General features: G+C 37.5%; 1 protein-coding gene across 1 annotated transcript in view; it reads right to left on the reverse strand.

Moving 5' to 3' along the window:
• myo10l3 (myosin X, like 3) overlaps positions 1-23,673 on the reverse strand; it is an 80,549-nt gene that overhangs the window by 53,029 nt on the left and 3,847 nt on the right. Inside the window, exon 2 of the mRNA XM_058081747.2 lies at positions 8,229-8,327. Coding sequence (XP_057937730.2) covers positions 8,229-8,327 — 99 coding nt within the window. The remainder of the gene's footprint in view (positions 1-8,228; positions 8,328-23,673) is intronic.

Here is a 23,673-nt window from a genome sequence, read left to right on the forward strand (position 1 = left end):
TTTTCTGCACATGGGACAGGACGAGTGCACTGCATTAAAGAGAGGATGACTGGGGCCGTGTATTGTGAGATTTTGGGGAACAACCTCCTTCCCTCTGTCAGAGCATTGAAGATGGGTCGTGGCTGGGTCTTCCAACACGACAACGACCCGAAGCACACAGCCAGGAAAACCAAGGAGTGGCTCCGTAAGAAGCATATCAAGGTTCTAGCATGGCCCAGCCAGTCTCCAGACCTGAACCCAATCGAAAATCTTTGGAGGGAGCTCAAACTCCGTGTTTCTCAGCGACAGCCCAGAAACCTGACTGATCTAGAGAAGATCTGTGTGGAGGAGTGGGCCAAGATCCCTCCTGCAGTGTGTGCAAACCTGGTGAAAAACTACAGGAAACGTTTGACCTCTGTAATAGCAAACAAAGGCTACTGTACCAAATATTAACATTCATTTTCTCAGGTGTTCAAATACTTATTTGCAGCTGTATCACACAAATAAATTGTTAAAAAATCATGCATTGTGATTTCTGGATTTTTCTTTTTAGTTTATCTCTCTCACAGTGGACATGCACCTACGATGAAAATTTCAGACCCCTCCATGATTTCTAAGTGGGAGAAATAGCAAAATAGCAGGGTGTTCAAATACTTATTTTCTTCACTGTATAAACAGTAAATTAGTGCATGTCAGAAGTAAACAAATGTATTATTAGCAATTGATGTGAAACAGAGAGAAGGTAGGATTAAATAATTTTTCGGACATGTGGAATAATGGATTGTAACATGATGCACTTCAATGTAAACAGTGTGCGGCTTCAAAAGAAATGAAACCATAATCATAACCACATTATGACTGATGAAATACCATGGTTTAAAAAGTAATCTGATGACTTTTTTTTATTAAAATTGCACCCTAAGCCATTTATTAGTATTATACATACCGTTAATGTAGAAGTATAGCATCACATTTCATGGCAGTCAACAAAGAATGTTACTGGAGAACGGGCGTATGCACAATAACAATGCGGTCATCTGTGAGAATTGAAGGCTTCAGAGTGGACAGAGAGCACGTGCAATGATGTCATAAATCACAGTCATATTTGCGAAATGAAGCCGTTTTCCATGTCACAGGGACTGAAGCGAAAAAGTGAGTTATTTTACATTTGTTTGTTTTTGTTTGTTTCAGCTAAAATGAAAGGTAAACAAAACTGTGGTGAGGCCAGCCATGTTGTTTGGTCTAGAGACAAGAAGCAGAACTGTAGGGAGCAGAGATGAGGATGCTGAGGTTCTCATTGGGAGTGACCAGGATGGACAGGATCAGGAACGAATCCATCAGAGAGACATTAGGGACCATTTGTGCAGATAGTATTGTTGATGTAAATGCCCTTACATGCTAAGATTTGCTCTATGTCAGAGCTAAAATAAGATAAAATTTTATTTGCCGTTATTTTATGTTTTTGTTATGCGCATTTGGAGCGACCGGACCGGAGCAAAAAGAAACACAGAAAAAGAAGAAGAGAAGTTATTTTACATTTAATGAGATCACTTACTGGGCTGCACGGCGGGCGTGTGGTTAGCGCGCAGACCTCACAGCCAGGAGACCTGGGTTCAATTCCACCCTCGGTTATCTCTGTGTGGAGTTTGCATGTTCTCCCCGTGCATGCGTGGGTTTTCTCCGGGTACTCCGGTTTCCTCCCACATTCCAAAAACATGCTAGGTTAATTAGCGACTCCAAATTGTCCATAGGTATGAATGTGAGTGTGAATGGTTGTTTGTCTATATGTGCCCTGTGATTGGCTGGCGACCAGTCCAGGGTGTACCCCGCCTCTCGCCCGAAGACTCCAGCATCCCCCGCGACCCTCGTGAGGAAAAAGCGGTAGAAAATGAATGAATGAATGAGATCACTTTGTGATTTTATGCTATTATTATACAAGACCTGAAAAATGAACATCCTTCATTTCACTTGTGTCCAACATGCAATAAATACATATATAAATATACATATACAATATTATAAATAAAGGGTGGCCAAGAGCGTCCTGGATAACAAACAACTGAGATATGATTAGGTTTTCCTAACAAAACAAATAAATGACAATATATATTTAATCAAGGTAGAAATGTCTGTTTCCATATAAATTCAACGACTTATTCAAGTGACTTTGGTGTTTGAACCCACGTGAACAACATAAGGATCACATTTCACAAAGCAGGTATTTGGGAGCCTTGGGCAGTTTTTTTTTTTTCATGCCCCAACCATCTGACATGATCATAGCAAACCGAGCAGGCGTTTAAGGTTTCATTGTCCCGTGTTTCATGATGAATGCAGCTTTTATGTCTTTGGGTTGTATTGTCTAAGGTAATTCCTGGCCAATCATCTACTGGCTTCACAACCACAGAGATTATTAACTCAGTGCCTGTTTGACGCCAGGATGCTTTTTCGTTGGTGTTAGGGAGTACAGACAAACTAATTAGAAAGGTCGGAGAAGAAACGGTCACACTAAAAAGATGATTATAATAGATTTTCCTTGAACCTAAATAAAACTAAAACTTCATTAATTCATTTATTCATTTATTCATTTTCTACCGCTTATCCTCACGAGGGTCGCGGGGGTGCTGGAGCCTATCCCAGCTGTCTTCAGGTGCGAGGCGGGGTACACCCTGGACTGGTGGCCATCCAATCACAGGGCACATATAGACAAACAACCATTCACACTCACATTCATACCTATGGACAATTTGGAGTCGCTAATTAACCTAGCATGTTTTTGGAATGTGGGAGGAAACCGGAGTACCCGGGGAAAAACACGGGGAGAACATGCAAACTCCACACAGAGATGGCCGAGGGTGGAATTGAACTCGGGTCTCCTAGCTGTGAGGTCTGCGCGCTAACCACTCGACCACCGTGCAGCCCCTAGAGTATCATATATAGAAAAATATCCGTTCTCTACACCGTTTATACTCACTAAGGTCGCTCGGGTATGCTGGAGCCTATCCCAGTCGTCTTCTGGTGAGAGGCAGGGTACAACCTGGACTGGTGGCCAGCCAATCACAGGGCACATATAGACAAACAACCATTCACACTCACATTCATACCTATGGACAATTTGGAGTCGCCAATTAACCTAGCATGATTAATTCTTTTTAAAACTGTGATTAATCTATTTTTGTAAGAATTTGACAGCCCTAATTTCATTTGCATGCATCATGTGCGGTCAGCATCCAGCAGCTTTATCTACCTCTGCGTGTGCTTTAAAACGTGGCTGCACTGTTGTGTACAATTAACTTGTGCAATGTTTGCTTCCGCTTAATACCAACCAAAATGACCTAAAACAAAGTAAAAAATAAAATAAAAAAATAAAACCATGGAACTTTTCCATTGTGACTTAAACAGCAAAAATATTCTCTGAATATAAAAACCTATCAGTGCTTAAAGAGAGCTGCATTTATTTGAATGTAAAAACTGTCCTTTTGTTTTCCTCCACAGTGAAACCACACCCTGCTGTGGCTTTGTTCAGCCAGCTCCACTGAATATTCACTAGAAAAAAGGCGGGGTCACGCTTTCTGAATGTTAAGAGTGCAAGCCCCGGGACATGGGCCACTCATGACACAGAGGAGTTTAGCTTTAAAATGGTTTTGGAGTTTGAGCGCTATATAACGGAAGCTTTTTATCTAAAAACAACTGAAACATCCCAGTACAGTACCAGCTGACAGGAATAATCAATCCGACACAGATGTCTTCATATTATGGCTGCGTGCTTGCCTCTCCCACATAATAGCTCCATTCACTAATAAATATAAAGTGACCTATTTCAAAGCAATCAATGTCTTATGCAGGATCCCAACAACTACAGGACTCAACACTTGAGGGGGAAAAACTCATTAGCTTCACTAAATAAGTATAAAAAGTTATAGTTATCATCTTGAGAAGCAACAAGTTATGAGTTTTGGCCTCAGCATCACCTTGAAAAAAATATATTCAGCATCCCTAATAATAGTACTACTACTGCTACTACTGTTTTTACTAATGTTTTAACTGTGTATAAACAAATGAATGTTGTATTTTAACGTATCTTTTACTCTGTTTACTTGTTTTTATTCAACTTCAAATTTTTCTGAGTATTTTGAAAAGCGCTATACCAGGGGTCTCAAACACGCGGTCCGCGGGCCAAATGTGGCCCGCAGGACGCTAATTTGAGGCCCCCGCCTTGATATGAAAGTTTAATGTTAGTGCGGCCCGCGCAAGTTTGATATGGACGCTGTATGGTATCATGTACCCAGAAAAAATTATTACGTTTGATTAATATTCATGTTAAAGGTTAAATAACTGTTAATAGTTATCCTCCCTATCCGTGTGGAAGTGGTAAGTTTTTGGCTATTTAAGTTTAAAGGAAATAACTTGAAGGCTACCGTTTAGGTCGCTAGCTCTCTAGTTTGCGAGTTAGCATGTGTCTCAAGACCCTGCAGTTGCGCAATATGTTGTAAATAAAAAGAGTATAAATGTGACTATAGTCGTGTTTTGTCATGTCTACAGGGCTCTAATAATGCTTTGTTCATTTTAATCTGAAAAAAATAATTTGTCTACCCACCAACTATATGTGGTTTCTTAAGTTTTTATTATTTGCCGTTTTATTATTATTATTATATTTATTTATTACTGATTGATTGATTTTCTTTATTCTTGATTTGTTTATTTATTTTTCATCTTATTTTGTGTAGAAAAATAAAAAGTAAGATATTTGAGAACAATGGAATGTTTTATCAGAGCTTTTCTTGTAGAAAATTGGAACCAAAGTGAAGTTTTTTTTTATTTTTTTGTTTTTAATAAATGCGTTTTTTGGGTTTTTTTTTTTTTTGGAAAATCTGATGCGGCCCAGTCTCACCCAGACCCGAGCTCCAGTGGCCCCCAAGTAAATTGAGTTTGAGACCCCTGCGCTATACAAATAAAATGTATTATTATTATTATAATAATCACTCCTCAAATAATAATAATATAGACTAAGACTACTAATAATAACACCAGAAGTAATAATAACAACACAATTAACGGCATAACCGCATGAATTTAACTGTTGGTTGACGTCAGATAAGAGAACCACTTCCTGCTTCTCTTTGTGTGCGCCGCTCTGAAAATAACACACACACTGTTAATCCAGCTGGTGCCATCTGCCCATATAAAACACACACACAGATGGATGCACACACACACTCACGCACACGCACACAAGACCTCTTAGCTTTTGTGTACCCTCACCCATCCGTCTCCTTCAGGTCTAAAGGCAATGACAAATGCTGATGTGCTGCTAAATGTGACAGCAGCCATGTCAGCCTGTTCAAGCTCAGACGCTCTCGTCTTCAGAGGCTGCAAGATGAGCACTTTAGGCATGATGCAGCACCGCTGAAGTGACCGCTAATGGTATATATCACGGCCCCCTGAGGGGGGGGAGGAAAAAAAACGCTGCCGGGATATATTTACCAAACAAGCCCTGACTGACATGGATGGTACCTGCATGTAAAAACACCATTGTCCCAAATAGAATAACCGATATGATTAGACCTGGTGAATGGGACAGAGGAACCAACGTGAGCATTGTTTTGGCAAGAATAAGACAAATGGTCGGCTACCTTGAACAGGATCGGGACGCTACTGAGAAATTTCCCACAAAAGAAAATAAGAAAATAACTGCCAGCATCTCTAATCAACTCCTGGTCAAAAAATGTCAACATTATCAGTAGTTCATTAATTACATTAAAGGTGACTTATTGTGCTTCTTCCACTTTTCTGACCTATAAATGTACTTAGAATGTTGTACTCTGGTGTTAAACCATACCAAAGTTTCAGATAATAAGGTTTAAAGGTTTCAGAAAATTATGAAACTATCTTGACTTTCGTTATTTTTCACTGGAGCGGCTGATAGGATCTGATAATAGACGTAAAATTAGTTCATATTTATTTTAGAGCTGTTATTTTCTTACAGGACAAATTTTCTAATACAGAAGGAACATTATTTTTTATCATGATTTAATTCCAGATATTTTAAAGTTAGTTTTGCACCTTTAAAACTTATTATTAAAAACTTAAAAACTTATATAAAAAAATAACAATAATAATAACAATAATAATAATAATCATCATCATCATCATAATCATAATAATCATAATCATAATCATAATAACAATAACAATAATAACAATAATAACAATAATAACAATAATAACAATAATAACAATAATAACAATAATAACAATAATAACAATAATAACAATAATAATAATTTTCTACATAATCTGCATAATAATAACAATAACATCTGAATATGTGTCTTTGGTTAGAGATAGTATTCTGTGGCACATACTAAATATATAATTTAACAAGAAAACACAAAAAACAGGACAGCAAAAATGAAAATGAAAGATGAAAAAATCTGCAGTAATTTGGCCAAAATCAGGTCAAAATATTAACAGATAAAAAGTAAAAGGTCAAAATTCTATGTAAAGAATGTATTATAAGAAAAAATTATATTATTTTAGGAGCATAAGTATTACAGAAAAACAATATCATACCAACAGTAAAATATGGTGGTAGTAGTGTGATGGTCTAGGGCGTTTTTGCTGTTTCAGAACCTGGAAGCAGTGGCGGTTTTAACTGTGGGTCACATTGGTAATTGGCCAGGGTGGCATTCTCTGTAGGGGGGGCGCCACGGGGAGAAGAAGAAGAAGAAAAAAAAAGATACTCGGTTCTAATCAAATCCTCATGAAGTCAACACATATGTATGGAAGATGATACTCACACCCCCAACCGTGATCAAACGTCCACCACATGATGTGGATGAAACGTATGGGGAGGGGGCGGGTGTCGCTGAACCACAGACCTCAAGTTAATTACAAGGTAAAAATATAAATTAAAAGTAATTAGTAATTGCTCAATTTCGTTGAGTAAACTTTAACCACTTCGTATAATTACCATTTTTAAGCGAGTCACCAAATTAGTTTTGTTGTTGCTGGATGTCAATGTCAACCGCAGAAGAAACCAGCTAATGTTCTCTCTGGTCTGCTGTTAGATGGTTTATGGACTGGATGTGGAACAGATCCTGTGGACAGAAATAGCCCCTTCATACCCGCAGAGTTGCTTCCTATGGCTAATACTTAGCCCAAAATGTCAGTCGAGAACAAAGACTGGATAAGGGAGAACACACACAAACACAGTTTTAACCTACTTTTAAAGCTATTTTTCATGCGCCCATCATCACCATACTCTCTATTTCCGACTGCGTGTAGCAGGATTTCCTCCAGACACAACCACGTCCATGCATTGCCAAACAGATAAGCTCATTCTTGTGGACTGTGGAGTTACAAAAGGTGTTGATCCCACAGCAGCCCTTGCATGAAACACATGTACATGAACTTCCTGCATCCACACACTAGGTCACCCACTCCCTTAATGATGTATACTGGAAGGAGACAGGCTCGGGGAGGTTTTAAAGTAGGTTTTCTGGGTCCACTCAATAATTATTAATGATAGCCACCATTTTGCACAAAGAAAATAAAAAGTGAACAATGAATACTGTATGCTGTCATCCACCTGTTTCAGATGACTGCCTATATACACTATACTGTTTGTGCTGTAGAAGTATCATAGTAAAATACACAAAATGTTATGTAATGGTAATGGTAATGGTAATGGTTTGGTTATGTTTTTCTGTATTTTTATTTTTATTTTTATTTTTATTTTTATTTTTATTTTTATTTTTATTTTTATTTTTATTTTTATTTTTATTTTTATTTTTATTTTTATTTTTATTTTTATTTTTAATAAAATAGAGTTAGTATGTTCTCTGTAGGCGGCATTATGAATTATCCTTACTGACCTTTTTTGCAGTACATTTTTATTTTTATTTTTATTTTTATTTTTATTTTTATTTTTATTTTTATTTTTATTTTTATTTTTATTTTTATTTTTATTTTTATTTTTATTTTTATTTAAAAAAACGAAGTATGAGGTGATATGAGCATCCAATGACATAATGGGTACCATAGTAAGTGTCAATATAGTGATATGTATAGCACATCATGACTGGATTGAGTAAGGACCTCAAACAATGCACAACAATGAGCAAATTCAAGAAACATTGTCAACATAAACATGTGGACTGATGAAAACTCATCAGTTCATTCAAAATAATTAATATATTCAATAATAATTGGTAGCACCAGCGCTCTATATGAAGAGGTTTCTTACTTACTTTCCCATAGTCGGTGGTGAGGACCAGTGATGCATCATCACAGCAGCTGACAGTGGACGGAAGAAGCTGTTCTTTATGCCTTAGCCACACACGGGACCCCTGTAAAGAAATTAGTACATAAAAATAATTGTGAGATAACTCTAAATATGTTTTATGTATTAGATTCCTCAAAGTAGCCACCCTTGCAAACCATTGGATTTCTCTCAATGAGCTTCATAAGGTAGTCTCCTGGAATGACCTGTACTGTTACACAGGTGGAAGGTATTCAATATAAGGTTTCGGATAAGACCCGGATCCTGGTATAAGCAGTTTGCACGACAAGGGACAAAAAAGCTATCCTCCCAAGTTATACCCGCAAACGTAATAACTGGCCAAAAACGTCATAAACCACAAACGTAATACGAATTTGCAGCTTTGAATGTCATAATCCCGCAAATGTAATAAATTTCCCACAAACGTAATAAAATTTGCCCACTGCAAATATAATACTGAACATAATAGTTATTACATTTGCAGGAAATTATTACATTTTGTTTGTGGGCATACATGTGTGTTTAGTTACAGTATATTATTGTATGTGTGATTTTGTGTGTATATGGGGAAGAAATAATCAAAAGAAATAATAAAATATAATAATAACAATAGTAATAATAATTGTATTAAAACAATTATCACAATTATGTTATCTTTTTAATTAAAAATAAATTATAATTTAATAATTAAAGATCCCTTTAGTGTATTCAAATGATACTCTTTGAATAATATTTTTTCCACAAAAAAAAGAAAAAAAATAATCATCTTGTTAAAATCTACACCTTCTCCCTCATTAAAATAAAAAAGAACAAACAAAAACAACAACCACAAAGATCATTATTTTGTCTCATATTACATTTGTGGGAAGTTAGTACATTTACAGATTTTCACTTTCCCACATATGTAATAATTTTAATTTTTTTAATAATTTTAAATTCAGTATTACATTTGCAGTAGGCACATTTCATTACATTTGTGGGAAATTTATTACATTTGCGGGATTATTACATTCAAAGCTGCAGATTTGTATTACGTTTGTGGGCGGTTATTACGTTTGCGGGTGTAACACTCCCATTCAGTGTGGAAGTGGTAAATGTTTTTGACTTCTTTGTCCTTTTTCCCCATTTTGTTTGAAAACACTTTCACATTATTTTGTCTCATATTACATTTGCGCGAAGTTATTACATTTATAGATTTTCACTTTCCCACAAATGTAATAATTTCCTGCAAATGTAATAGTTATTACATTTGCAGGAAATTCAGTATTACGTTTGCAGTAGACACATTTTATTACGTTTGTGGGAAATTTATTACATTTGCGGGATTATTATTACATTCAAAGCTTCAGATTTGTATTACGTTTGTGGGCAGTTATTACGTTTGCAGGTGTAACACTCCCATTCAGTGTGGAAGTGGTAAATGTTTTTGACTTCTTTGTCCTTTTTCCCCATTCCGTTTAAAAACACTTTCACATTATTTTGTGTCATATTACATTTACAGATTTTCACTTTCCCACATAATAATTTCCTGCAAATGTAATAACTTCCTGCAAATGTAATAGTTATTAAATTTGCAGGAAATTCAGTATTACGTTTGCAGTAGGCAAATTTTATTATGTTTGTGGGAAATTTATTACATTTGCTGGATTATTATTACATTCAAAGCTGCAGATTTGTATTACGTTTTTGTGGGTGTAACACTCCCATTCAGTGTGGAAGTGGTAAATGTTTTTGACTTCTTTGTCCTTTTTCCCCATTCCGTTTGAAAACACTTTATTGAAGTTGCTTACAGAATGAAATTCAGGCATATCTGTGATGATGTCACGGTGAATTGCAATGTATTATCATAATTTTTTAAAAACAATACTGGCCCTGACAGTGTTTCTCTCGCTTTGAGGTCAAGTAGGGTGGTATTTATTAGTTTATGTTTACTATATCTATCAATGTTATATTGTTATGCAGACATATGAATGAACAATCTGATAACAAACAGGAATTATGAGTTACGTGTCTCATTTCCTGACAGCAGAAGAAGGTCCATGGAAGTGACGGCATTTTATAGTGCCCGAAGAGAATGCCTGTCAGATGACTACACTGGCATTTGTCAGCATCACAAATAAATGTTAGCCCAAGTATGGTTTCGTAAGTGGAAGACCACAGGGCGATTGCTTTAAGCCAGTCATTCCTTTCAACGCAATTTTTGAGTCACTAAACACTGTTAATCAGCACCAACGTGAAACATGGGACAAACGGGAATTGTGTCCAACAGAGCATAAAACTGAACAGATCAATATGCATGGATTCCGCTTGGTAACCTTATACAGTACAAGGTCACCACTTTCAGACATCAATCCTCATTAACTATTTAAAAGGGCCGGGCCACGTGTCCGGCCACCCCTCCCCACACACTCTCTTACCCACAGCATAAAACACATTACAAAGGCACAACAAACAATAGCTTATATACTTATATACAAATGTGGCCCGCGGGACACTAGTTTGAGGCCCCCGCCTTGATATGAAAGTTTAATGTTAGTGCGGCCCGCGCAAGTTTGATATGGATGCTGTATGGTATCATGTACCCAGAAAAAAATTATTACGTTTGATTAATGTTCATGTTAAAGGTTAAATAACTGTTAATAGTTATCCTCCCTATCCGTGTGGAAGTGGTAAGTTTGATATGGATGCTGTATGGTATCATGTACCCAGAAAAAAATATTACATTTGATTAATGTTCATGTTAAAGGTTAAATAACTGTTAATAGTTATCCTCCCTATCCGTGTGGAAGTGGTAAGTTTGATATGGATGCTGTATGGTATCATGTACCCAGAAAAAAATATTACGTTTGATTAATGTTCATGTTAAAGGTTAAATAACTGTTAATAGTTATCCTCCCTGTCCGTGTGGAAGTGGTAAGTTTGATATGGATGCTGTATGGTATCGTGTACCCAGAAAAAAAATATTACGTTTGATTAATGTTCATGTTAAAGGTTAAATAACTGTTAATAGTTATCCTCCCTATCCGTGTGGAAGTGGTAAGTTTGATATGGATGCTGCATGGTATCATGTACCCAGAAAAAAAATATTACGTTTGATTAATGTTCATGTTAAAGGTTAAATAACTGTTAATAGTTATCCTCCCTATCCGTGTGGAAGTGGTAAGTTTGATATGGATGCTGCATGGTATCATGTACCCAGAAAAAAAATATTACGTTTGATTAATGTTCATGTTAAAGGTTAAATAACTGTTAATAGTTATCCTCCCTATCCGTGTGGAAGTGGTAAGTTTGATATGGATGCTGTATGGTATCGTGTACCCAGAAAAAAAATATTACGTTTGATTAATGTTCATGTTAAAGGTTAAATAACTGTTAATAGTTATCCTCCCTATCCGTGTGGAAGTGGTAAGTTTGATATGGATGCTGCATGGTATCATGTACCCAGAAAAAAAATGATTACGTTTGATTAATGTTCATGTTAAAGGTTAAATAACTGTTAATAGTTATCCTCCCTGTCCGTGTGGAAGTGGTAAGTTTGATATGGATGCTGTATGGTATCATGTACCCAGAAAAAAAATTTTACGTTTGATTAATGTTCATGTTAAAGGTTAAATAACTGTTAATAGTTATCCTCTCTATCCGTGTGGAAGTGGTAAGTTTGATATGGATGCTGTGTGGTATCATTGAGTAAATTGAGTTTGAGACCCCTGCCTTAGACAAAACAACCCCTCCAAAGCCACTCCTCTATCGCCATGCTTTTCCCTTCAATTGACTAATGGAGTACGTCTAAATGTGGCCCTGCTATAAACCACGAGGGACAATGGTTTTCTGTGTCGTAATTAGCAAGAAGAGGCTAAGCGGGGAGGAAAGAGGAAGGGTACGCATATGTGATCATGTTTCACCTCCCATTGTGTGTAAAAAAAAGGCATTAATTACAACACATGTCGACACATTAACAGGATTTAAAGTAGGACCGTCTCTGCCTGGTACCAGCTTGGCATGTTTGGCCTACTCAGGGAAAAGCCGCGTCCATTTGGGAGATTATTGGGATTTATTCCATCGACATAAGACAATCAGGTGCTGTTATGTAACTGGAAATCATAGGAACTTGACTCGAGGAGCGTATTACTGGTAGTAGCTACTAACAACAATGCGGCGTCTCTTTACCGATGTCTAAAATATGTATTTTGCAAGGTCACATTTTAATAATGTTTCACGTGAGCACTGATAAGCCAATCAGAGGGCTCCGGGACAATTTTCCTTGGAATTATTTGTCTAATTTTATCTGTAAAAGTTTTATACTATCAGCTGTATGTGCTTTTTTTCAGGAGCAATTTAAACATCAAACCACATCAAACTATGTCATTTAATTTAATAAAAAAATTTTTTTTTTTTTTTACTAAATAAGACATCCGACTTGCAAGTCATGTTGCCAGTTTGTATGTTAAAAGTTCATTCATTCATTCATTTTCTACCGCTTAGTCGCGGATGTGCTGGAGCCTATCCCAGCTGTCTTAATAATAACAATAATAATACATTTTATTTGTATAGTGCTTTTCAAATACTCAAATACACTTTACAGAAAAATGGAGTTGAATAAAAACAAGTAAACAGAGTAAAAGATACGTTAAAATACAACGTTCATTCGTTCATACACAGTTAAAACATGAGTAAAAGTCCTAAGGCGAGAGGCTGGTGGCCAGCCAATCACAGGGCACATATAGACAAACAACCATTCACACTCACATTCATACCTATGGACAATTTGGAGTCGCTAATTAACCTAGCATGTTTTTGGAATGTGGGAGGAAACCGGAGTACCCGGAGAAAACCCACGCATGCACGGGGAGAACATGCAAACTCCACACAGAGATGCCCGAGGGTGGAATTGAACCCTGGTCTCCTAGCTGTGAGGTCTGCATGCTAACCACTCGACCACCGTGCAGCCCTATTTTGGATTATTTTATTATTATATTTTATTATATTTCATTTATCTCACAGATGTGGCATATCAAGATGCTCCTTGGCCAGGCTCCAATAAAAGGCCACTAAAATGTGCAGTTTTACCACACAGCACAATGCAAGGCATGCTGACTGCTAGAATGTCCACCAGGCCTGTTGCTTGTCATGTTAATTTCTCTACCATAAGCCATCTCCAAAAGTATTTCAGAGTATTTGGCAATACATCCAACCATCCTCACGGTTGCCTCTGATCTATTGTTCAATACCTTCCTGTGTTTGTGTATTCTATGTACACAACAGGAATCTGGAGATCTCATGTCAGCTATCAGGGGCTTTGAATATATTGTATATATTTTTTTGGCTTTCTGGAACTACTTTACCAACGTATTACTCTGCATACTTATTACCCCAACATGCACATAACTAGTTATTTTTCTTTTTATACGGTGTTAAAAACTAATGGTAGATTTAACAAACAAAACATCATAGAACTTATTCTTGTGTGGTACTGCTGGCCGCTGTGCTACTGTGAAAGTTTTGTTTCCTCAATTGCATAACTATTTGCATTTTCAGGTTCCATTCAAAAATGATCTTTAATAAACGGTGCCTCCATCTGGCAACTCAAGGCCATTCATTCCTCTTGGTAATGGTAATGGTAATGGTAATGGTTTAATTTCATTTGAACATGCATCAGATTACAATTGAATGCATCACATAATCAGTTCACAGTTCCACATGTCCAAAAGGAGTAGGAAGAAGCAAAGCTTATTAAATCCTACCCCTCCATCTGGTACTTTTACAATCAGTAACTGTTACATTTGTTCACTTCCTGCTTTCATAATATGGTTTAAGGTTTTTATTATTTATTTTTTTTTTTTTTGTCCCGTGCCAAAGTACGAGGTGATATGAGCACTGTTACATTTGTTCACTTCCTGCTTTCCTAATATAGTTTACATTTTTTTTTATTTTAAAAATTTAATTTTTTTTTAAAATTGTAATTTTAAAAGATTTTAACATTTTTTTTTTGTTTTTTTTTTGTCCCATACCAAAGTAGGAGGTGATATGAGCATCCAATGACATAATGGGTACCATAGTAAGTGTCAATATAGTGATATGTATAGCACATCATGACTGGTTCAAGACTCTTCATCCTTGTATTTAGCAAACATCAACTGCTTGTATTGTTTCTTGAATTGGCTCATCGTTGTGCATTGTTTGAGGGTCTTACTCAATCCATTCCATAGTTTGATTCCGCATACTGAAATGCTATGGCTTTTTAACGTAGTCCTAGCATAGAAGTGTTTCAAATGTACTTCTTCCCTGAGATCATATTTTTCATATTGGATGACATTTTTAGCTAATTGGTTATTTTTAGCCTTATGCATTATTTTAGCTGTTTGAAGATGAACTATATCAGCAACTTGAAGTATTTGTGATTTTACAAATAAGGAGTTAGTATGTTCTCTGTAGGCGGCATTATGAATTATCCTTACTGGCCTTTTTTTGCAGTACATTTAGCGAGTGAAGATTGCTTTTGTAGTTATTAGCCCATATTTCCACACAATAAGTAAGATATGTTAGAACCAGAGAGCAATAAAGAGTGTGGAGTGATTTCTGATTCAGAACAAATTTTGCTTAGTTCAATACTGAAATATTTCTATCTTTGTAATATGAGGTTTCCAGCTCATATTTTCATCTGTTGTGATCCCAGAAATGTATTTTTATTCACCCTTTCAATGTCTACACCGTCTATTTGTATTTGGGTGCATGTTCACTCATGCGTCCACTCCAAGAAGTTAACTTATCATCTGTTGTTTCCTCATTATGTTGCATTTATTAGCTTTCCCTTTTGTCAGGACTTTTGATCTGATCACTTGATACTACCTGCACTCGTGTCTGCAGCACCTCGTCCTGTGTCAGGCCCTGAAATATTTAACACTCATTCATTAGCACGTCTCTGGAGAAGCTGTCGAAACTCAAGCCACCAGCTGTAGGATACCATCATCCGCATGACGGGGGATTCTGTGTCAGAGATCTCGATGGGGCTGTTTTCATGACTTAGTTAGTCCCAGCAGAGTGTTCGACTCCACGTGCACAGTGACATGCAGCACGAGGAATCTGACGTAAACACCAGGCTGAGTTATTCAAACATCTGCTGACCAGAAACAAGGATGTGGATTTTGACCACACTTGCTACCAACATGCAAGAAGTAGTCACCAGGTGATTTAAGTTGGGGGGTGAGGGGTGGGGGGCGTCTGACATGTGCCCATTGTGTCTCAGCTGGCCTTTGTTTGAGATATTTCCGCCTGGTTAACTTCAGAGCTCTCAGTCAGAGATGACTGCCTTTGTCCTGACTTTAGTGACAAGACTCTTTATGAAGATGGGGGGGGGGGGCTTTGAAAGAACCATCTGTTGCTGACTCGGGCACAAACTTATGCAAAGAAAGACAAAGATCAGGACAAATGCATCTTGAGCTGAATACACATCCTTCCTTTAGCACAGATTCCTTATAGCTTAGGAACCAATAAAAACATTAGCCTTGGGGGCATAAAGGGTCCGAGGGCCGCACATTGAATAACACCATTATTATTGTGGCCAATATTATCACAGTATTGTTGAAATTTTATGAAAATACTACAAAATACGCTAATCATAGTGTTCCGTAAAAAACAATAATTACGATACTGAAATGTGAAAACAGTACGATATCTTTTTACCACGGTTTGTCGATAAAGTGTACAGTCATGGTTCCGGGCCTGACCGCAATAAGTGAATTTCGATTTTCAAAGTAGGATATATTATTAATGTACAGAATATTTTCATAGTATGAGCATAGAAAACCAGTTTATGACTTTCTAAATATGACTTTTACCATTATTAGAGCCCTGTAGAGATGAAATAACACCCCTATAGTCGCCTTTACACTCATATTATTCTTTGTTTACACCACATTGCTCATTGCTCAACACAAATGCACTGGCCGCGGGATCACGACAGGGGCGCCCACCGCTCATAGCATACAGCATGCTACCTAGCTAACGGCAATTTATTTGTTTTAAACCCTAGGTTCCCCAAAGCGGGGTACATCAGTTGTCATCGGGGGTATATGAATGAAAGTGAGAAAAAAATAGCACTTGGATGCATAGCGGACGAGTAGTTAGCGCACAGACCTCACAGCTAGGAGCCCCGAGTTCAATTCCACCCTCTTTTTGCATGTTCTCCCCGTGCATGTGTGGGTTTTCTCCAGGTACTCCGGTTTCCTCCCACATTCCAAAAACATGCTAGGTTAATTAGCGACTCCAAATTGTCCCGCTGAATCACAATACAGAAAACAATGTAGTCTTTTGTCACCTGATCCACAAGTAAGAACCGATGCCAAATTCAAGGATTTCACCGAAATCTCCAAAATGCTGAGTGAGCCGTGTAACACACACACACGGAGCGAGGTGAGATTAAATATGTAGGCTGAGTGTGGCTGTAATGGAAATCTAGGCAAAAGGTCCTTCCAGGTCTTGGTCAACAAATCTTCCGGATGAGTGGACGGGGTTTACTTTCCCCACAAAAGGATCTCCCTCTTGCTGAAGTAACAGCTTACGTTTTTTACATATCCACACTGAATATACTGTAGACTTACAGAATAGATAAATACTTTATCGATCCCGAGGGATACAATGGCAAGTCTCAAACACACGGCCTGCGGGCCAAATGTGGCCCGCAAGACACTAGTTTGAGGCCCCGCCTTGCTATGAACGTTTAATGTTAGTGCGGCCCGCGCAAGTTCGATATGGATGCTGTATGGTATCATGTACCCAGAAAAAATTATTACGTTTGATTAATGTTCATGTTAAAGGTTAAATAACTGTTAATAGTTATCCTCCCTATCCGTGTGGAAGTGGTAAGTTTTTGGCTATTTAAGTTTAAAGGAAATAACTTGAAGGCTACCGTTTAGGTCGCTAGCGCTCTAGTTTGCGAGTTAGCATGTGTCTCAAGACCCTGCAGTTGCGCAATATGTTGTAAATAAAAAGAGTATAAATGTGACTATAGTCGTGTTTTGTCATGTCTACAGGGCTCTAATAATGCTTTGTTCATTTTAATCTGAAAAAAAATAATTTGTCTACCCACCAACTATATGTGGTTTCTTAAGTTTTTATTATTTGCCGTTTTATTATTATTATATTATTTATTTAATACTGATTGATTTGCTTTATTCTTGATTTGTTTATTTATTTTTCATCTTATTTTGTGTAGAAAAATAAAAAGTAAGATATTTGAGAACAGTGGAATGTTTTATCAGAGCTTTTATTGTAGAAAATTGGAACCAAAGCTAAGTTTTTAAATTTTTTTGTTTTTAATAAATGCGTTTTTTGGGGGGGAAAACCTGATGCCAGTCTCAACCAGACCCAAGCTCCAGTGGCCCCCAAGTAAATTGAGTTTGAGACCCCTGGGCTAAAGCCTCCTCTCTTTGTTTACATGGATCCGGCATGGCTTAAGAGGGACAGAGGGCATAGATCTTGACAGAGGAGAGTAATCAGTTGATTAAAAGCAACCTTCGGCATCTGTGCATGAAGACGTATGAATTAAAGATAGAGAAACCAGAACATCAGAAATTAGCTAATGGAGGAGAAGGAGGAGTCCCATGGGGAACAAGGCTTTCCCCGGTATAGTGGGGGCAGCCCCCGTGGGGGAGGTTGCTGTTCATCATCGAGATTTGACTCTCAGAAGCTGTCTGGATACTCCCTGCTGAGACCTTCGGGCTGAATGATGTTTTCTGCATATTTAATGTATAAACCTCAATTTGTTCTCATTGCTTTGAAGCTATTTAATCAACATATTAATGGAAACAATCTGGCAAGTAACTGTAGATATTCTAATATAATGTATGAACATAAAATTATATGCATGGGAATATATAGGGCTTAGGAAGACTCTATGACAGGGGTCTCAAACTCAATTTACCTGGGGGCCACTGGAGCTGCATCAGGTTTTCCAAAAAAAAAAAATAACGCATTTATTAAAAAACAGAAAAATGAATAAACTTTGCTTTGGTTCAGATTTTCTACAAGAAAACATTCCACTGTTCTCAAATATCTTCATTTTTATTTTTCTACACAAAATAAGATCAAGAATAAAGAAAATCAATCAGTAATAAATAAATATAATAATAATAATAAAACGGCACATAATAAAAACTTAACAAAACCACATATACTTGGTGGGTAGACAAATTATTTTTTTCAGATTAAAATGAACAAAGAATTATTAGAGCCCTGTAGACATGACAAAACACGACTATAGTCACATTTATACTCTTTTTATTTACAACATATTGCGCAACTGCAGGGTCTTGAGACACATGCTAACTCGCAAACTAGAGAGCGAGCGACCTAAACGGTAGCCTCCAAGTTATTTCCTTTAAACTTAAAAAGCCAAAAACCGACCACTTCCACACGGATAGGGAGGATAACTATTAACAGTTATTTAACCTTTAACATGAACATTAATCAAACGTAATAATTTTTTCTGGGTACATGATACCATACAGCGTCCATATCAAACTTGCGCGGGCCGCACTAACATTAAACTTTCATATCAAGGCGGGGGCCTCAAACTAGTGTCCTGCGGGCCACATTTGGCCCTTCAACTGCCATTCAACGGTCAAGGTCAAGGTATCCATTTAACAACATGCAGTGACATGAATCTGGTCTAATAATCTGGTCTGAAATAGGAACATCCCTTCAGAATCTTGTTGCGAGATAACACTAAAACCACCCACAGACATTTAATCCAGTCTGGTCATGCACCATGCTGTGTTCCTTACTACCAATCTGCCTACTGGATCTGTAACCAAGGTGGGAACTAACAGTAAATACAAGCGGGTTGGTCTTCCCGATAGTTCAACCTCTGACTTTGCATTATATTCCTTATCCCAGGGCTCCTGCAGTTGCCCTAATTCGTTTACGTTACAATGATTGGAAAATAAAAAGCACAGGCGAGAGTGACGAGACACAACATATCTCGTAATAGTCTCTCTCTCCTGGTAATCGCAGGGAAAGTCAACATCTGGGCGAGAAGCAGTAATCGCAGGTTGGCTGTTATTAAGCTGCCTCTGAACACAGGGGGATTTAAACTCCGCTCTTATTACCAGCTCAGAGTCGGTCAGGTAGGGCAGCCAAGGTCAAGGCCAAGAGTCATTTAATGTGCCAGTGGTGGATCGTAGTAAACAAGTACTTTAATTTTCTCTGGATAAGCACCGTGGATAAATACACTGGCCGGAACTATACTACTATACTATAAATAAATCAATTCATTGTTGGTAATGCGGAACAAAGGACTAGATAGTCTCATTTTGGTTTCACCCACTGATGGCCGTCAACAAAGACTATGGAGAGACTATGACTGGTGGCCAGCCAATCACAGGGTACATATAGACAAACAACCATTCACACTCACATTCATACCTATGGACAATTTCGAGTCGCTAATTAACCTAGCATGTTTTTGGAATGTGGGAGGAAACCGCAGTACCCGGAGAAAACCCACGCATGCACGGGGAGAACATGCAAACTCCACACAGAGATGGCCGAGGGTGGAATCGAACTCGGGTCTCCTAGCTGTGTGGCCTGCGCGCTAACCACTCGCCCGCCATGCATCCCAGTGCTATTTTTTTCTCACTTTCATTCATATACCCCCGATGACAACTGATGTACCCCGCTTTGGGAAACTAGGGTTTAAAATAAATAAATTGCCGTTAGCTAGGTAGCTTGCTGTATGCTATGAGCGGTGGGCGCCCCTGTCGTGATCCTGTGGCCTGTGCATTTGTGTTGAGCAATGAGCAATGTGGTGTAAACAAAGAATAATATGAGTGTAAAGGCGACTATAGGGGTGTTATTTCATCTCTACAAGGCTCTAATAATGGTAAAAGTCATATTTAGAAAGTCATAAACTGGTTTTCTATGCTCTTACTATGAAAATATTCTGTACATTAATAATATATCCTACTTCGAAAAATCGAAATTCACTTATTGCGGTCAGGCCCGGAACCATGACTGTACACTTTATCGACAAACCGTGGTAAAAAGATATCGTGCTTTTTTCACATTTCAGTATTGTAATTATCGTTATTTACGGAACACCATGATTAGCGTCTTTAGTAGTACTTTCATAAAATTTCCACACAGAGATGGCCGAGGGTGGAATTGAACTCGGGGCTCCAAGCTGTGAGGCCTGCACGCGAAACCACTCGTCTGCCATGCAGCCAGAATTCTTTTCGACAAAAATCCAGAACACAAACAAAATTTGACGGCGTGTGTCTCTGACAAGACTAGTGATACTAATACTACTACTACTAATACTAAAACTACAAATCAGCATATTAACATATTACTCATTTAATTGGCGGTTAATGTAGCCAATTATGTGCAGTTCATGGTCTGATGTTTAGTACATTCACTCTCTTTGCTGTCTAACGACAACATGACATGGTGGACCTATGGGGAAATCGACCTACATCCACACAGACCTCCACTAAGGCGCAACTCCATCAGCATAAAAAAACACAGATCAGAAGATTCAAATGTATTTCTTATGGAGAAATAAAAACATATCAACTTGAAAATAAGTCAGTTTGCCTGACTCTAGAGATTTATCCCGAAGTGAGTCAGAGCTTTTCTTCCTGTCACTCACACAGACCAGTGACCTGAAGAGATCCCCAACACATGGGATGGAAATGGTAGTCGAGTGTTGCACAAGAACATGGAGGTGATTTATAGTGCAGACACTGACACACTGGAAGCTGTCATCTTCATAGGCAGACACTCAGACAGGAAGGATGGGTGGACGAGACACGGCTGCATCATGGCAACCTCCAAGTGATCCTTCAAACCCTAAAAAGGGCAAAGTCGGGAGAATGACTCATGACTAAGACTGAAGGGAAAAGTACAGCGGTTTGGGAAGTTTTCAATCATGTGATGGTGGTTGTTAAATGAACAAATCGAAATGTTCTTAACTGCGTAGATTCGTAGGGTTGGGTGGGGTTCGTCCATAATCATACCCATACTAGAATCAATGCGTTTTTATGCCAATTTTGTCATTTTGGTTAGGAATAATCACTTGTATGATATTTAGTATTATATGTAGGACCACACAAGAATGATTTCATGTTAGAAACATCTTCATTTTTCACTTTTTTCCATCTTCGAAAAAGAAAATGACCTCGTACAACAATAGAAAATGTGAGGATCCATTGTGTGTTGCATAAAGGTAAGTTAAAAATGTGAAGGGCATGATATCAAAATGGTAACAATATCGATAACAATTTTTCATTACAAAGATATTTCACTTTTGACCCGCTTATGGAAGGTTGGGGTAGTAACACAAAAGCAAAAATTTCTTAAAATGTATAAAAGATAAGTTAAAATTGTGAACGACATGATATCAAAAACATGTTTTTTGAGGAATACCTGGAATATGAAATGATAAAAATTTTTCATTAGGAAGATATTTCAAGAAAACAACCTGACCGGGTCATTTTTGACCCACTTATGGAAGGTTGGGGTAGTAACACAAAAAAAATAAATTCTTAAAATGTATAAAAGATAAGTTAAAAATGTGAACGGCATGATATCAAAAACATATTTTTTGAGGAATACCTGGAATATGAAATGATAAATTTTTTTATTATGAAGATATTTCAAGAAAACAACCTTACCGGGTCATTTTTGACCCACTTATGGAAGGTTGGGGTAGTAACACAAAAGTAAAAATTTCTTAAAATGTATAAAAGATAAGTTAAAATTGTGAACGACATGATATCAAAAACATGTTTTTTGAGGAATACCTGGAATATGAAATGATAACAATTTTTCATTACGAAGATATTTCAAGAAAACAACCTGACCGAGTCATTTTTGACCCACTTATGGAAGGTTGGGGTAGTAACACAAAAACAAAAATTTCTTAAAATGTATAAAAGGTAAGTTAAAAATGTGAACGGCATGATATCAAAAACATGTTTTTTGAGGAATACCTGGAATATGAAATGATAAATTTTTTTTATTATGAAGATATTTCAAGAAAACAACCTGACCGGGTCATTTTTGACCCACTTATGGAAGGTTGGGGTAGTAACACAAAAACAAAAATTTCTTTAAAATGTATAAAAGATAAGTTAAAAATGTGAATGGCATGATATCAAAATAAATGTCAATGTCAAGGAAAAAATACTGTTTTATCACACTTGGAAGGAAAAAAAACATCAAAACACGATTTGAAGCTAAAGGTAGTCCTAACAAAACATGTGAATTAATAGTAAAGTAATTTATTGAAGCGGAAACTGAGAACTTTCTCAGAACTTTCTTATGAGTACCACACAAAGCGATGGTAACAGGCAGGCGATATCTCGCAGGTAAGTTGTTAAGCCAAAAGGACAATTAAAAACCATCTACTTATGTTAATTCCCTTATCTGACTCCCTGTGGCGGCTTATTTAGCGGTCTTACTCAATAAAAAAAAACCCAAACCGTGAGTCACCAACGCATAATGTACTTTGTTTGGGGACTCGATCATGCGGAATGATAGATACACACAGTCAGGAAACGGGCTGAATGTTTGTGACTGCTAATGTTGTACAATAACCAAGACAGTGTATGAAAACCAAAGCGAGACTTAGGCAAAAACACTGAAATGTATGAAAAATCCATATCCAATAAGATTCTGTAGCACAGCACTAGCATCTGCTGTGGATCTTTCATCATGAACTAATAACCATTGACAAAGGAGCCCCTCGCCCCCTATCAGCACAAACACAACTTTAAACTGTAGTTGGGAGTTGAATGGTGGCAGTTGGGGATGAGGGCCAACGCTGACAGCAGGTTGTCAGCAGGAGGTTATCACAGCACTGCCCGGCTTGCTGATAAAGCTGGGGGGTCAGGTCACTGACGCGACACCACTTATGCAAACATGAGCTGGCCAGGTGAAAAGAGGATATTATTAGCCACCAGTGGATTCACCGTGGGACAGTAAAAAGTATGTTTTATTATGTTAAAATAGGAAATCCATAATTCATAATTACAAACTTGTTATACACCGAACTCAATACGTGTTATTAGGGGACAGATTATACATCTTATTAGTGGTATGGTCGGACTATAATGGTTGAAAATTAGTCGCAACGATACTGACAGTACTTTGCAGTACTTTTAACTACAAAACAGATGAAACTATTTCAGTTTCGGCTGCGCTTGGAAGCCCCTTGCCAATATTTTGTCTCCTCTCCGAGATACCAGGGGCACAGAAGAGGAGGCTGAAGGCAGCGGATGTGGCTGGAGGGGCACAGCAGAGGCTGACAAACCTGTGAGAAGACTAGAAATAAATGCATTGTGAAATACAAAACGTTGAGTTGTGGATACCAGCTTTTCATGTTCTGGTAAAACGAGTACATTAATGTTACAAAA

The sequence above is a fragment of the Doryrhamphus excisus genome, linkage group LG12 (assembly GCF_037039965.1).
Source record: "Doryrhamphus excisus strain RoL-2023G ecotype Guam linkage group LG12, RoL_Dexc_Guam_v1.1, whole genome shotgun sequence".
NCBI classification, from domain to species: domain Eukaryota; kingdom Metazoa; phylum Chordata; class Actinopteri; order Syngnathiformes; family Syngnathidae; genus Doryrhamphus; species Doryrhamphus excisus.